Raw genomic sequence first — 16,810 nt, forward strand, 5'->3', positions numbered from 1 at the left:
TAAAGGGAAACCAATAGATTAATAGGCCACAAAGTAAATCAGAATAGATGTAACACTTTCTTAGAGGTACAACTCCATTGAAGACACAAAACATAAACAGATAAGTTTCCTTTTGTTTATTTGGGCAATAGCAAATTGTATCAAAAGAGTACACTATGTCAGGTTAGAACATATTCTTGCATTTTCTAAAAGGCTTGACATATTTGAAATAGTCTTAAACACTATCGTCACATCTTTTTAATAACAAATAATTGGACAGAAATAGAGACATAAGTGAAATTAAACTGTGAGAGGGGTTGGTTAGAGCCAACAGGGCTGCTACAAGCTCTTTGTTCTGTGTTATGTACAATATCAGTATGAAAACATCATTAGTAACAAAACTGGAATCAGTTTGGATTACCAGTACTTTATTTTGCTTTAATCACATGATTAGTCTGAAAATATTTATTTCAGAGAACTCCTGAGCTAGGTTGATATATCTTTCCTCGTCGACAATGAACAGCACATGCTGTAATAAAAGCATTAAGTATGTACAATATTAATTCCCTCATAAACTGCCAGCATAAACATGGTATCTGAAAATAGGACAAAAAGCCTATTCAATTCACAAAGAAGAGTAATTTGGTATTAACATTTTTAGTACTTTTTTGTTCTCAATGTATTGACAGTGCTGCTTTGTCATTATATTATTAATTCTCTAATTCACTTTCAAGTACTTGTTCTCAAAAATGTCTGAAATGTCACATTCAAAACAAAAAATGATATATACACAGTAGAGCGTAAAGCATTACCTTCAGCTGCAGAGAGTTAAACTAGAAATAATTGCACTTAGTTAATAATGAGCAGTTATATGAACAGTTGCGTGTGCTGCATAACCATAAAAAATTAGTCATGCTGCCCAAGTTTCAGTCAACAGCGTGCTGCAAGAATGAGTCCTAATCTCCACAAATTGATCGATGTCTCCGTTTAAAGCTGGAGTGAGGAACTTTAGTCTCCCCCTCTGGTAGGGAGAGAAATTACACAAACACCGTTGACGCTGCTTATGACTGGTGAGGTAACCGCATCTCACCCGCCCCCAGGAGTGTTTGTCCTCTGTTGATTGCTTTCTTTTTTTTTTTACTTTGATGTTGAGATGAATTGAAAAATGCCTTTTTAACAATATATGCAAAACAATTACAAGAAAATCAATTCCTTCATATTTTTATATCAAAATCCACTCAGCATTTCCTCCTATAAAACAAAAGTTGAGTGTGCTTACGTAAGCTAGTGCCAACCGAATTCAATATCATGACATCCATCCATCAATCAATCTGCAACTTTTAGCGACAAAGGAGGTTTCGTGTGGAGCCACAGTCCTCTGTAGCTCCATATCGCGCTACATTTTAGTGGTCCAATCAGACGCGAGGATTTAATTTAAATCCCTCTTGTAACTGTTCAAATCTGTTTTCGTTTCAGTTGGGAATACGTCACAGTGCAGAAGCTAAAGACGCTCTTACTTCCGTTTCACTGGGACTTTAATCCTTCTTCTGAACGCCAAGTTTCTTTTTTATCTGCAACATCCACTCCAGAAACTTTTCTTGGACGCTTGTCACAATTATCCGCCATAGTTTCCGCAATATTCCTCGCGGATCCTCCGTTGCTATATGCTCTTTCCCCCTTTCTGTGTTAACTCATTTGGCAAGGGCTCGAATATCACAGATGTTCATTTATACATTTTAACATTACAAGTGAAAAGGCTTTTAGGATGCAGATCCATTAAAGAGCAGGACAGAGTCGCTAACATTAGTCTAAACTCTGATAGAATCTAGGACCGGCCTCCACACAGTGGGGCAATAGTACATTGTGGATGTGCTCGTTGTGAATAGGGTTTCTTTTAAACCCATAACCACACAAACTAATGTGTTTAACTGAAAGGCTATTTGAAAGATCTTGGAAGAAACTGTAGGTAGTAAGCCTGTTAGCCAGACACGCTAATGATTGCGGCTTACGTTGGAGCGGACAAACACCCTGTTGAATCTATTTCTTACATGTTTGGCATGTTTTTAGTTTTGGAAAGGCAATACCGAATATCACTTTTACTTCAGCCTCATGCAAATCATACAGTAGACTATGTGGAGATATCCAAAGCTTGACAGGCTTGCTGTGCCTATCAAAGGTTGCTAAGCTATGACTGGACAATCACTGTTCAGGAGAGGGGTTAAGCAAATCTGCTGTGACTGACATTCACCAGCTCTTCCTAATGCTCGAGTTGTTTGCAATTTTCAGTTTATTGACTTCTCTCAGGACATGGTCGGCCTTCTTCAGCTTCTCCATGGCCTTGGCAAGCAGATCCTCTGTCTTGCCATCCCCGTCACCCCCCCCCTGCGACTGGGACACTCTGCTCAGGAGCTCCCTCGTCTTCTCCATCTCCAGCGCCACTTCGGTCTCAAGTTTCGTGACGTCGGTACCGGGGGCCCCGTCGCCACCAGCCACAGCTCTGGTATGCTGTTTCGTCTGAACACAGACTGAAGAGTCAGACAGCAGATCTCCGATGGAGGCTGACCTGGCCTTGGTTGAGGGCTTGAGGGGCGGAGTGGGCCTGGGTGGAACTGAGCGCCGACAGGGGAAGACCCTGGGTCTAACCTGAGGCTTGAGTGGGGCCTTCGTCGGCCTTGAGCTAACGGGGATCTGAATGTCGTCCTCGCTGGCGTCCAACAGATCCAGACCGGCGTGGCTTCCTCTTAATGCGGCCGTGGACGCCGCCAGCGTGTCTTCGCTCCCAGAGCCCTCGCTGTCATCATCTGAGTGCTGACCGCTGTCTACAGATTTCTCCTCCGTCTTCTTTTTCTTCTCCCCGGGCAAGTGACAGAGCAGCGGACTCAGGCTGAGGCTGTCGCTGACCGGGTCCTTTAAAGAGACGACTACTGAGGGGACATCACTCCTGGGTAGTGCCTCTTCTGCTTGAGGAGAACTGGCTGAGGTATCTGAGGCTGTTGGCAGTAACGCAGTAGGATCCTGTCCCTCATTAATCTGCGTTACAGTTGCGTTATCGCCTGTATTTTGTGTGTCAGGCTCAACAGGTTTCTCAGGCTTTTTCTTGAGGATTAGAAGAGGACTGGTGCTCTTCCCGAGTGTCTCTGTGGGTACTTGTGGCTCATTGTCGGATGCTTTGCTTACGTCACTACCTATAGTCTCCTCTGATTCCTCTTCAGAAACCTGTCCTTCTGCGCCGGGACTGTCAGGTTCATCATCTCCGACACTAGGTGGAGCTTCTTTAGATATCGACTTGTCTGCCTCATGTGCTTCCGCAGCTGTTCCTGCCGCCTCCTCTTGACCGCCTTCTTCCTTCACCAAATTTTCGTCAGTCGTGCCTCGAACCTTTTGGTCCGGCTCCACAGCAGAATTTGATGGTTTCTTCTCTTTTAATGGAAGGGTTGGAGGGTGGGAGTTTGGCCTGGACTGTGAGGTCTCTGCAAGGTTGCTTAGGGAGCCGCTGGAGCTGGGTTTGTTGGGAGGGGTTGGCGGTGGACCTGTCTTTTTCTTGGCATCGGGACTCTTTTCAGACATCTTCTCAGCTTTGACCTCTTCTTCTGTGGCGTCATCAACAGGTGAAGCACACGGCTTGGCTTCTTTAGATGGAGGCATTGGCGGTTTCAGGACCTTAAAAACATGTAAACCCTTTTTTAGAGACCATTTTATGCAAACAGAAAGACACTCAAATATTTCTGCACTGTATGATAAGGGTTGTATAGCATAATACAGACCTTCTTCTCTGGGCCATCATCCTTGTCAGGTTCATCCTCAGGTGTTGAACTGCGTTTTGCCTCTTTGGTAGGGGGCATAGGAGGTTTGAAGACCTTTTTCTGGGGACTGACCTCTGGCTCAGTCTGAGCCTCCTCCTCAGCAGATTCACTGGCATTGGATGGAGGAGTTGGGGCTTTGATTGTCTCTTTGGGGGTTTCAGTGCCATCAACACTGGCATGATGGGTCCCATTAGGCATTATGGCATCCTCAAGATCGAGATCCAAACGCAGGATACCATCAGACGACACACCAGCTACCTACAGGACAAGAAAAGATATCACGTAGACATTTAATTAAATCCAAAGCCAATATACCATAAATTCTCAAATAAAAGCTGTTCTACAAACATAAGTGTTGGATGCTAATTAAAGCAAAGGTTGAAAAAAGGCCCGAGGAGTCATGTCATATTCACCAGTCTGCTGCATTTGAGTTTCTCTTTTTAACAAAAATACTGTTACAATACAGAAATAAAATTTAGTTCAGATGACGTTCTTATCCAGAGCTTCTTACACACATTCAAACCTATAGTGTGTTTGAACTGACAATGAACCCAATCATGAGAAGAACAACAAGCTCAACACAGTTGAAATCCAAATCTAGACGTATTCACTGTAGCGACAGAGCTAACCACACAGTGTCCTGTTACACACACACAAACACACACACAGACACACATGAAAGGATTCTCACATTCACACACACACACACACACACAAACCTCTTTCATGTGTATCCTGGTCGGTGGCCGCCGGTTCCGGTTCCCTTTGGGCCTCGTTCGAGTAACGTGCTCTAAATTAATGCTTTCGTCAACCGTCACCTGTGAAAACATTACGCTTATTGATTTGTGTTTTCACCAAATCCATTTGAGCTTTTATTAGCTCAGCGTGTATAAAGACTCAGTGAGGATATCATCGACTGAAATTAAGAGACGCATACGTCATCGAAGACTTTGTTCTTTGCTCGATTGATGCCATCACTCAGAGCTTTAATCCAGGCCTCCTTCTCCTCTGCAGTCTGAGCTTGGAACTTCACATCATGGACCTATCAGTCACATAAAGACAAGACTCGTGTCAGCTGTACAGAATCGTCATTTCAAAATAAGGTTGATAAACTAAAGTAAAACTAACGCTGGCTGCTGCGCTGCTTTAAGTAAATCTTTTTTGGCACCATTCAGCCATTTAGAGCCAGAGCTGAGGAGGGTTACCCTGGAGAAACCAAGTGGCAGCCAAGTAGCTGTTCACATCCTGGTCGGGCCCTCTCACTTCATTCACCCTGAACGACCACAATAGATTACAAACTACCGACCGATTCAGGACCTCTGAGTTTAACAAATAGGGTGCTGTTGTCAAATGTGGAATGATGGTAATTCAACTCGCAAGACAATCTTTTATAACGCTTCCCTTTTTTTTCTTAAACTTCCCTTTATTCAGAAAATTGCTGTGACAATGGACATCAAAACAATTGGTTTAGTCTCAGCTATAATACGGCTGGAAAGAAAAGAATAAATAGTAGCTCCATTGCTCAACTAAGGGTCAGAAACTCCACGAGTTGCCTTTAAAGTCTCGTCTTTACCAGGTTATTGGAATCTTATTTTTATCATCACATAACATTTAAAGAATTGTACTACTATAAGCGGAAAAAAAAACATTACAGATTGTTGAGCCACAGCCATAAATTGTGGATATTTCAAATGATTAAAAGCAGCAGTATGTCCAGAGCAGTATGCTACTGGTGTCTGACTCACTCCTCAGCCTGGTCACTGCATACGGACTGGGGGGAAAAAGTGACACACACGCACAAGAGAGCAATACTGTGTGTTCGTGAAGTAAATGTAAACCTCTCTTTCTGTCACACACACACAAACGAGCTGTTGGCAACATCTTTACTCACTTCTCTTTGCACAACTACAGCTAAATTCACTAGTAAAGTACATTTTTTTGCAGTTTTAAGGACAGACTACAGGAGAGAGATGCATCAAAGATTCCGGGCTGAACTTTGAACAAAGGACATTCGGTGATTCTGATTTCATGGGTTACATGAAGGGTAACTTTGGTATTTTTCAACCGGGACCCTAATTTCCCATGTTTTTGTGTCAAACTGACTACTAGGGACTGCAGCTGGCACCATCAATGTACATCCGCTAAAAGTGCTAGTTGCCACTGAAAGACTCTGGTTGTCATTATAAGTGTCTGACAATATTATGGAAAGAGTCTCGCTCATGGAGAAGTCTCGTTCTGAAATCTCAAGAGGTGACGTATTGCCGAAAGACAACGGTGGAAAACACTACATCCGTGGTGGGAAAACGCGAGTGCCGGCTGAGCAGCTCGTTGCGTTGGAGTAACATTACAGAAAACATAGTTTAGTGGTATTTAATAGATAAAAAAAGAAACAATGGTTAATGTGCATTTCCGAAAAGTTTTTGCGTTGACTTGGCATCAGTGCTGACAAAAGTGTGGTAGGCAAGAACAATCATTTAGTCTGTGATAGATGTAGAGTATCAACTGATTCATGTTTGATTACAAAATATCGATATAGATTCACTTCCCCTTTTTAGCTGCTGAAATTCTTTATAATAAACATGGCCTACATTTACTTTTTAAGGATTTACTTTATCGTCCGTTGCGGCATGCAAGAACGTTTTCTGAAAGAATTCAAGGTGACACGCAGCGAGTAACTGACATACTGACTTTTAACCAGATGGCTGGATCTCATTTTACCTCTTACTATGGCATTTACATAAAATTCTATTCTCCCCCAAAGCATCTCCCAGCTCACCTTGTTTCCAGGCTTGGGTGATCGAATCAGTATCAGTCTGTGCTTCTTCTTGAAGGGGCTCCTTAATTCATGACACTTATCATAGTTTTCCAGGTCAACCCTTTCTAAGCAGTTCTGCAGGTCCTACAACACAAAGTTACAGGATAAAGATGACAAGATTTTAGCTTTTTATTAATATCAACAATTTCCGTAAAGAGAGAACTCAACAACCTTCTAACGAGGACTGTATTATCTTTGTAGCCACAGTATTCTGAACAGTTATGTGACTGAGAGCTTTCTGTGATTTTATGAAAGCAGGATAGTGTGTGACGTTCCAACAGTTACATGATTCAGTTCAGTAATATGGTGCATAATGGTGAAAGTGCTGCATGATGGAGAAACAACTTACCTCATTTTCATACACCACAATCTCTGTCTTCTCCACACGGATGTAGCGGTCCTTATAGCTTGCTAACAGCCTGCCGGGGGCCTTCTTCACCCAGCCAGCCTTACCCAGGAACTTTGGCTCTTTACTCTGGGCTGGGTCCTCTTTTGCACCCTGCAATGATAAGAGGAAGGAAATCACTCTCAGAGCACACACCACAGTACGAACATAGACTGTCTGTCACAACTGCAGACTGTCCGACATTATCACTTTCAGTTTTTCATTGTTACTAATGGCATTGTACAGCATACCTGTACTAGAAAAGTATGGAATGCCATTTTATTCAATATCAAATAAATAAATATATATGCCGATGAAATTAACTGCGACATAAATCCTGTAATATATTGATCAGCCGATAAATACATCAATAAATGTAGTGTGAATATGTAAATGAGTCAACTTAGTTTAAGTAAATAAAACGTTTTTTTTAATTAAATTGTATTTAATAATTTCACGATTATGAAGGGGATTTTTTTTCCCTAATGCCACATTTATTTCACAGCTTTTTTCATTTCCATCTGTAAAACAAATAAACGTGGTTATCTTATAGATTTAGACCAATGCAGCAGCACAAGCTGACCCCATGGCCTGTCAGCCAACAGGGTGGACCAGCCGACGGAGATATTCAAGTACAGCCGCTAACTGAAGGTCCGACTGGCTGAACCAAACCTGTGTGGGAGCTTCAGGGCAAACTTTTTCTTTTGGGCCCCACATTGACCCCCCAAAATGTATTTGGGAATATGCATCACATGAGCGTGATATAAACTCAAATTGCCAACTAAAGTTGCTGATTTTGTTCATCCCGCCATGGGTCTCACATGTGAAACAATGGGTGTTTTACGCCACCGGTGTGTTTGCATTTTATGCTGACAGAAGCGAATGTGTGTGACATAATACTCTAAATTACTCACCAGATGACACCAGCTTATAGTATTTAATGACTTCTTCCTGTTTTGACACTCACATGTTTTTTTAATGTGATTTCCACAAAAAAAAATAATATACTGTATATATCATTTATTTTTTATCAAAATAATACACCTTCCAACCACTCCCAGGTCTAAGACATGGTGATGTTCCTTTAAGTTTAAGAGGAAAAGTGGCTGTGTGATCACTTTGAGTTCTGATCGAAGTTGTGCAGCCGGTGAGAAAAAACACCCCAGTTCTGCTAACAATGTGGTGTTATTGCAGAACTAGTTTGGTTCACTTCTTATCAGACTTTTTCATTTCTGCCCTCTTTTCCTGAAAACAGGCAGCACCTCTGACACACCTCGTCCCTTTGGACGGTGTCCATTTTGTGCTTTCCTCTGCATATTAGCTTCCCACGTGTTCTGTCCCATCGCTGTTTGCCCACAGATAGGTAGTAAGCGATGGCAGTCTGGCGTCTGTTTACAGAGCGGCCAAAACAAGGGGAGTGTCAGGGCATAAAAAATGAAAAGCATGACAGCAGCAGATGCTATATGGCTAGCGCAAAACGCACTCACTAGAGCGATAATGAAACTGTGAGCAAATTATAAGGGACCTGAAACATTTGACATTCATAACGAAAGTGGCACAGAGCGCTGCTGTATTCAACCAGTGCATGCTGCATATACTTAGAAAACAATGGCAGTGTGTTTTGTGTATGAAGTAAGATGCAAAAAATACTTTAAAAAAAACAAAAAACTCCCAATCTTACAAAAGATTGTTGCTGTTTTTTACAGAATACAATGTAGTCTATTGTAACTGCTGGTGAATCTAAGAAGACTACACTGTGGCTGCCAACCTCCGTGACATATGGACTCCTGTCAGCATATCAACTTGTGGAGTAAACGCTTTGTCAACCCAGATGCTCCTTTTTTTTCATGCAGGTGTCTGTGAAGATTCACAGCCTTTTTGTTTCTGTTGGAGGAACTTCCACAGGATATCAATTTTTTTTCGTGGTGGTGGAGGGGGGGGGGGGGGGTGTTAGGTGGAAGGTCATTAAACTGTTTTTCCACTTTCACTGTAACTGCGAGTGTGTATCTCAACGTGGTAAACAGCAGTGCAGCTGCTGCAAAGAAAGGAACGCCAGGCGTGGAGCAAAGACAGAAAGCCCGGAGGGCAAAAATAAAAATGTAAAAAAGTTTGCAGAACTTACTTTGCAGAACCACTTGGAGTGACAAAATAGAGTGACAGACTGCGATGAGGAAACGCTCGCCGCGTAAGGACGACAAAGCAGCCTCAGATGTGCAAGTGCAGGAAAGCACCGTTGGGGCACAGAGGGGCCTTGGCATGCCTCGGACACGGGTCAATGTGGTGACACAAACCGACGGGGCTATATGGAACACTTCAGTACAGCATTGCACTGATCAGACCCTTTACATCAGAGCAGCAGTGGAAGGTTTCCATTACTCAGGACTCAGCTGACTATTATAGCTCCGCACTGCGATATTACACATAGTAGGTTAAGGGTCTCCACTTTTGGACTAACACAGGAAGTCTATTCTGCTCTGAAACCAAAACCTTTACCTCAAAAAACTTTGTGCGATCTATTAGCCGTCCTATCTGAGTGTGGTCAACACCGAAACGTCCAAAAAAACGCCATCTTGCATTGTGCAGATTCAAAGTAATACAAAGACGTTATGAAGTTACAATATGCTAAAGCTACGGCACAAGCTGGGTCTTAAAAGAGGAAGAGAGCGCAGGGCTTTTTGTAGAAGAGGCACACCTTAGCAGACATGTGTTTCTGATGAAGTTTTAGGTCAGGGAGCATCTGGCACTCATTGATTTTCACGCTGACCTGCCCAGCATGAAGTCACCACAAGCCTCACTGGAGCTCACACTTTAGCCCCACTAACCCCTCACAACTCGGGCCGTGGGGAAGACAGCGGGGCTGGACAAATACATTGTTTTGCTGGTATGATTAACCCGTTATTAGGCTTAAATGAAACCTGCCAATCAGTGAGGTCACCGCTTCTGCCCTGACGAAAGCTGCACAAAAATAAAGGCTGGAAAAGCTGAAAAAAAAAGAAAAAAAAGAAAAAACAATCAAGTTACTATTCAGAATTTCTGACTTGGAAATGGTCAGATAAAAAAATGCCCGACTCCCCTGTGAAGATACACTTCCTGTTTGGTGACGTTACTGCCAGTGTTGTCAGAGCCAAATATACTGCAATAAATGACGGGAGTGTTTCCATGTGTAACTGCTGGGTTGATTGTCCTGTCCACACCCTACAATAACCTACAATAAGAACTTACTCGTTGCTCAGTGTTGCATTGGCATTTGAGCCAATCACTGTCCACAATGTATGCATTCTAACATGCTATGTATCGAAACTCTCCTGCTTACTTATTTAGTGTAAAGCTGTGACAATAAGGCCTCTGTTCTACATATCACACCACAGGCCACAGGTGGTTCAAACAGCTCTGATGTGTTTGCTAACAATACGATAAATGCACACTGTTCCTGTTACATAGCATACTGTCAGTATGGAAACACCCCAATGCTTCTACTGGTATTTTCTTTTTTACTAAATCCAAAATAGTACTGCATTTACTTACTTATACTAACCAGATGACAATCCTTGGACTCATCTTGAGTTGAAAAAGAGGTCAATGTGTTTCACATTATAGGACCAATCAGTACTGTCATCTGATGGTGGTGCAAGAATGTTTTCACAGTTTGATTACTGAGGCAGGGAGGATATCTATTTTTATAATGCAGTCATGGCCAAGCGTGAACATTTATGCACACGTAGCACCCACGTTCTTCCTATTACACAACCCGTTGTTGTCTCTGAACACTATTGGCTTCACAAAAACTTATTATAAACTTATTCTGAACTGACAAATGTAAATAATGAGAAAATAACTACATTTCATTTCCGTACTAACCATGGCATCGCTACCACCTCTCCCCCCAAAATAGGACTATGTCATGATTGGGTCCAATCGGCAGACATTAAGTCTCTTCTGATTGAAATGACCATCACCATTTTTTTTCCACGCAACGTTCCAAAACCCCAAAGACATTCAGTTTGAGAATATATGAAAAGAGTAGCAAATCCACACAGTGGAGATGCCACATGTGGCATTTATTCTTGATAAATCACTTTTTTTATATAGTTAGATTAATCGGTCATCAAACCCCTTTTCAATTCATTTTCTGTTGATCAATGAATTGACAAAGTCTCTGCTCTTTTTTTAGAGAGAGAAGCCTTTTAAACAGCAAAATGAATGCAACTCACCAAAAGAAGACTGACAAAGCAATACCCAATCATGACCATGACTCACTTCCTGTTTAATGCCTATGGCACCAAATATGGTGATGGCTGGACCAACTTTGTTTTCACAAAAAAAAAAAGTAAATGTCAGCCATACATAAATATTGATGTAAATTGACCAGACTAAGGAAGCATGATGTTAGGCGGAGGCATCAGCTGTTTCGTTGATGCTTCACAGTCGCAGGCTCAATCACCAGTTGTGTAGCTGACTGGCTGACGGACCATGTCCAATCACATCCATGCAGTTGTGCAGCGTGGTTACTACGGCCGGACACTCCACCATCCCAACCATCCACATTATGTGTTGTATTTAAGGTTTCATGCTTGAGTTTATTAAGGCGGTATTAATTCTCCCAACATCGACAGCTCCCTCATACAACGGAGCCTAATCTGCCAAATGTAACTGTATACCCATTTTCCAAAAATGGTCACTTCCTCCACATCTGTCTCTGACTGAGTCTTGGTTTTGTCTTCTTCCCTGTTCAGTCCTGTGTTTGAAATGTCATTTTAGTGGAAGTAATCAACACAAAAGCTCAAGATGGTGTAATTTTTTCCATTACAGCTGTAACGAATTTTTTAAAATGTTTTAGACCAAAACATACAATTCTAACATCGTCACTTTGGGCTCTAAGAAGGTGTGATGGACACTTTTACACTACTTCTCCACATTTTAAAGAGGATTTATGAATCTATTCCTCAACAAACCAACCGACAGATTGCTCAACAGTGACACCAGTTGTCAGTTGCAGCCCAAATGATGTTTCTCAACAGCACAATCTTTAACATCAGCTCTGAAACTGTCAGCTGACATTGTCTATATAGAAACAAAGAGCAGGACTTTTACTTCCAGAACCCTGAAATCAGTCGTCCCACTTTGCAACTCTAGGACGCAGATAGACAGAGACATGTCCTGATATTATGAAGAATAGAGTGAGAAATATGGAGAAGCATCGATGTAGCTAACAACAGCATTAATTCACCATTTCCTTTCAATCCGAAATTAACCCCTTGTGCAATAAAAAAGAAAGTCTTCCAAAAGAACATTTCCCTCATCTTTTCATCTTTGGAGGACTTTTTTTGTCATACAAATTCGACAACACACACATGCATTCACTATTGAGGACTTTCTCTTTTCATAAAGGCACTTTCCCAGAAATTGTCAGCGGTGCCCCAGTGACACGATACACACACACACACACACACACACACACATCCATTGTGCAGCAGAGGCCTGGATAGCAGGACGATTATGAGAGAGGGTTAATTGTTTTCTGCCTGACACATAATGTGTCAGTCTGTTTCCTCTTTGCTGAATGAGTCGGGCAGACACGTCACACCATGCACTCTAGGTCAGAGGGATGGAGATAAACGGATGACTCACAGAGCTGAGACAAACAACCCATCATGGAAGGGTTTTCGCGAGTGAAAGATAAAGAACATAAGGAAGAATGTGAGGTAGAGAGGAGGAAAACGGGAAATGACAAATAGAAAAATCTAAAGAAACAGATAAGAGCCAAACAGCTGTCAGTGGGGAAGCCAGCCAAGTAGTGGGTGTTGGGCATACTGACAATCTTTTACAGTCATAAACACCAAGCACTAGTTTCAGCTCAGCTTTAGATATTAGAGTACAATATCCAAACAACAATGTTGAAAAATATAAACTATATCTGTATATTTATGTCACAGCGTGGTACACTTCAGACTGGAGCACGTCATACTTCTGTATAACCTGGAAACACTGATACAGGCTTCTTTTAACAAGCCGTTGACTGTTAGCCTCTCATTCCTTTACACTGCCTGCCTACAAACTACCTGTGTGCACCCTAACAATCATTGCACCAATCAGATTTCCTCAGCTGGAACCCAAAATTCTTCCCTCTTTTTTTCTTTTTTACTTACAATTTGACCAAATTGAACATTTCAATTTTAACATCAGTGTGAAAGGCCAACAGCAGCAAGACAAATGTTTCACAGGTATATTAAAAAGACCTCCCACTTCAGAGTATTGCTGGGTTACATTACAATGTTATAATAATGTTTGCAATTTATTTAAAAGAAATGTCAGCAAGTGTTCATTTGATCTGAGGGGCTGACAGACGATGCTGGTTGAAAAAGGAACTTGAGTCCCACCACCGTCCGCTGCACTAGAATATACTGAGACTCCAATTCTGACACAATGCAATCCACAAAACACATACTGAACCGATGAATACAATATAAAAAAAGGTTATGAAAGATGCAGCCTTTTAACAGTCATCAATCAGACCTCACCACCATGACAGTGTAATGTGTATACCTGGTTGAAAGTATTTAAACACAAGCTCTATTTGCAGCTTAAGAGCTTGTAGACTTCAACATTTCATTTTGATGGAGTCACAGTCATAATTGTCTCACTGTGTTCATTAGTCGTTGCCCACACACAGCATAAAGGGAGAATGTATTCTTGCGTGCAGTTTAAATGTGGGTTGTAGCTGTTTCGTGGTTTATAGCCTTCATAGTCTGGCCTGGAGAGGGATTCTAAGAAAGTATAGACAAGTAAAAGAAGAAAGTAAAGCTGCATTTAATTATCAGATTATGGACGGTGAAGGAAAGGCAGCTTTATGTGAGGGTTTTTTTTATCAATGTTACAATTAAAGGCATGCACAAAAAAGGTTTGCAACAAGTTCCTTGCATACTGTACACATAGTAGGCTATGTCTCCACTTCCTTTTTTTCTGTAAAGTTGGCTTCCTCAAACTGCACCCCGGCATGCAGTTAATCAATAGCTACATCAAAGCTTATGTCTGAAGTATGTAGGCTATGTTTTTTAGGATCAAATGCATTCGTTATTCTACTCAGATATGCCACAAATCAAACGGCAAAATCTCGTTATAATCTGTTTTGTGACTAGTTAACACCGGTTATCTTGTTGGCAACGGCAAGCCAAACGTCCTTCATAAATATGGCAAATCACAACTTACTTTGTAATTATGAAAACAGGAAAGGTTATTAAGCCTATATTAACACTTTTACTGACATATTCGCCTATCATAGCGGATTCGGCAACGGTACAATCTACCATGTATATTTCATTTCTGAAATACCAGCCTTTAGACATGACCTCCCTGGCCAAAATATACCGTTACGGAACGTGTGCAACCCAATAATAAATGTTGAAATGAATTACGCATACATATTAAATGAAATGAAATAATGCCGAATGTACCAAAGCATCTGCCTCAGACGAGGTCCGTATTTCTGCTTTTATGGTCATATGTTGACACCCACACGTTGCGTCGCATTAAAATGCAACAATTCGCTACAGTTTCACTACAAAGTTGATGAAACAGATTGACAGGTGGGCAGGTGCTCTCGTGCCAAATAATTATGACTTTAGTTGACCGCAACGGACAGTTTGGTACCACTAAGAAATCTCAGACTAACTTATTTATTTAATTACTATTACTAATATCACGGAAATAGCGTTTCCAAATTGCCACCTATAGTCTATTCTATGGGCCCTATCTGTTTTCTAATAACTTGGTCGCGCCCTTGCAAAGTAGCAGTGTCTAACATCACACAGTGGATGCCTACTTAAGTGTTCACTTTCACTGCAAATGTCTGAAAAACTACAGCTCTACATTGCAAAGACGGTATAAACTGCATGAAAAGGCGAAGCAGCACACACGGGCGGACTGCAGTGACTACTCACATCTTCCATGATAAAAGGACCAAAATCCGTTATGTGAGCGTTGACTAGCCGTAAAAAGAATCCCTCGAAGTCGCCTTTTATCCTCGCCAGAAACTGTTTACTTCTCCCCCGTTGGTCGGCAGCTGACACATTTCCAACAGCGGGCGTAAAAGAAATGAAGAAAACAAGGAACCGTGCAGTTTATGACACCAAGGGTCCTCTTTTGCTTCAGAGAAAGAAAAAAAAAGTTCGAAGAAAAAAAAGTTTGGTTTCCGGTTGAAGTCCCTTTTACACTTCGAATTGAAAAAGTCTGTTGAGGAGGAGCAACGCGATCAGCACCGTCTGTGCATCACCCGAGAGGCATCCTAATTCAAACTCCAAGCACCAGAGACATTGTTGTCTGTTTAGCCGATACGCTTTGCATCAAGCCGTTTCATTTGTCAGCGCGATGATCAGAGCAGAAACAAAATTTGGCTGCAAAACAACTGCAGCATCATCTGAGATTCATAGAGAGGGTCCTCCTCATCAGAAAGTTACTCTGGAGAAAACCTTTCCGTAATTCACCAAACTTCAGAAAGGGGGGCTTTTTTCAAGATAGTTATATAAATGTTTTAATACTATTTAGTTTTTTTAGCCTCCTTAAACGCCTTTTTTTTTAGGACATTCTGGATGATAAACTTTATAGTGGCCACTCACGTTACTACACTGAACACTTCCTGGTGGGTGTGGCTGTTCCTGGTCCGGTTGGTTTAAAATTTGCCATATAGTCTCAAAGACAAACCAAAACTTTTTCGTGATTTTGAGAAGAAAAAAAAGGATGATTTCCATTTACTCATGCTTATTGGTTATAAACCAATAACTATAACTAAAACTGGGTTGTCAGGTTGTGTCTAGCCCGTGTGTGTGTTTATCTTTTTTATTTGGTCAAATGCATTTATAAATGAGGGTAATCAATTAATAAATGCTTAATACGTTCTTAATGAACATATTTCGCTCCAGATCAAAAGTGGCCATGTGGGCTCCTCGCTGGAAGCTAATTGGTCCGTGCACTGGCTTACACAAATGCACAAATGCATTACTTGAAGTCGGACAAGATGGATTTTTTTATGTGATATGTGATCCTGGGATTCCAGCTATACCTGCAATATGAAGCCCAAGTGATCCTCTTTCCAATGGCTTAAAAATGTTATATAAAACCCAAATTAATTATTTGTATGAAGCCATTGGTTACGATCGGCGATGGATAGAGTGCTACTACCACTCTCATTTTACACCAAGCGGCAGCAGGCCAAACCACTTGCAGTCACCTACGGACCATGTTGCACCACCGACAACTGCCAGGAAAAAGAGGATACCTCGTGTCTGATGCCCTTTGGCCCTGACATCCAGCTAATGATTGATTCACTGGGGACAGTGAGGCAGGTTGGCTGAGCAGTTGGGCTCCCACTATACGCCTCCATCAGACCCCAGCCTCTGCATCACCAATGCTCCACGGAGCGACTCTGTGACTCCAGGCCACAACAATCAGGCTGTGTCACAAGGTGGCAGTATGGCTTTATCACCAAAGTGTAACGATCACTCTCTGGTCCATGTGTCCACTCCGCCGGAGAGATGAAGCAGAGGAGAGGAGCATCATTCTTTTCCTTTGTTCCCACTGTCGGTCGCTGCCTGGGCTTCGGAGATGAGACAGATGCGCACTCAACCCCAGATTATTAGCCTCCGTGTCCCTCTCCGTCTGTCACACAGAAATAGCTGCCATTACGTAGACACTGCGATCAAAGAGCCTCTTCCTGGTGAAATTAGCTCTTTGCTTCATAATAGTAGGTTTTCATGCCCTTCTGAGGATCTGCACATTGCTGATCGCGAAACAATCAAGTAATGCCCAGCCCCCACATCCTCCCCATATGCCCAC

General features: G+C 41.9%; 1 protein-coding gene across 1 annotated transcript; it reads right to left on the reverse strand.

The window, feature by feature from the left end:
• Nucleotides 1–113: 113 nt before the first annotated feature.
• On the reverse strand, nucleotides 114–15,049 carry plekho2 (pleckstrin homology domain containing, family O member 2). The gene is made up of 7 exons (XM_079175859.1): nucleotides 14,920–15,049; nucleotides 6,947–7,096; nucleotides 6,559–6,681; nucleotides 4,720–4,824; nucleotides 4,502–4,600; nucleotides 3,744–4,040; nucleotides 114–3,639 (listed from the first exon to the last, which is right to left on the reverse strand). Exons 1-7 carry the CDS (start codon nucleotides 14,926–14,928, stop codon nucleotides 2,224–2,226), a joined length of 2,199 nt encoding a protein of 732 aa, XP_079031985.1. The 5' UTR covers nucleotides 14,929–15,049; the 3' UTR covers nucleotides 114–2,223.
• Nucleotides 15,050–16,810: the final 1,761 nt, after the last annotated feature.

Source organism: Pholis gunnellus (genome assembly GCF_910591455.1).
Source record: "Pholis gunnellus genome assembly, chromosome: 1".
In the NCBI taxonomy this organism is placed as follows: domain Eukaryota; kingdom Metazoa; phylum Chordata; class Actinopteri; order Perciformes; family Pholidae; genus Pholis; species Pholis gunnellus.

Bases quoted from the DNA above. Each gene is read 5' to 3' on its own strand.
- plekho2 (XM_079175859.1), bottom strand. The intron at 4,825-6,558 runs GTGAGCTGGGAG...TGTGACTGATAG, and splicing joins CACCCAAGCCTGGAAACAAG to GTCCATGATGTGAAGTTCCA. The intron at 4,041-4,501 runs GTTTGTGTGTGT...CTTGTCCTGTAG, and splicing joins CCAGGATACACATGAAAGAG to GTAGCTGGTGTGTCGTCTGA.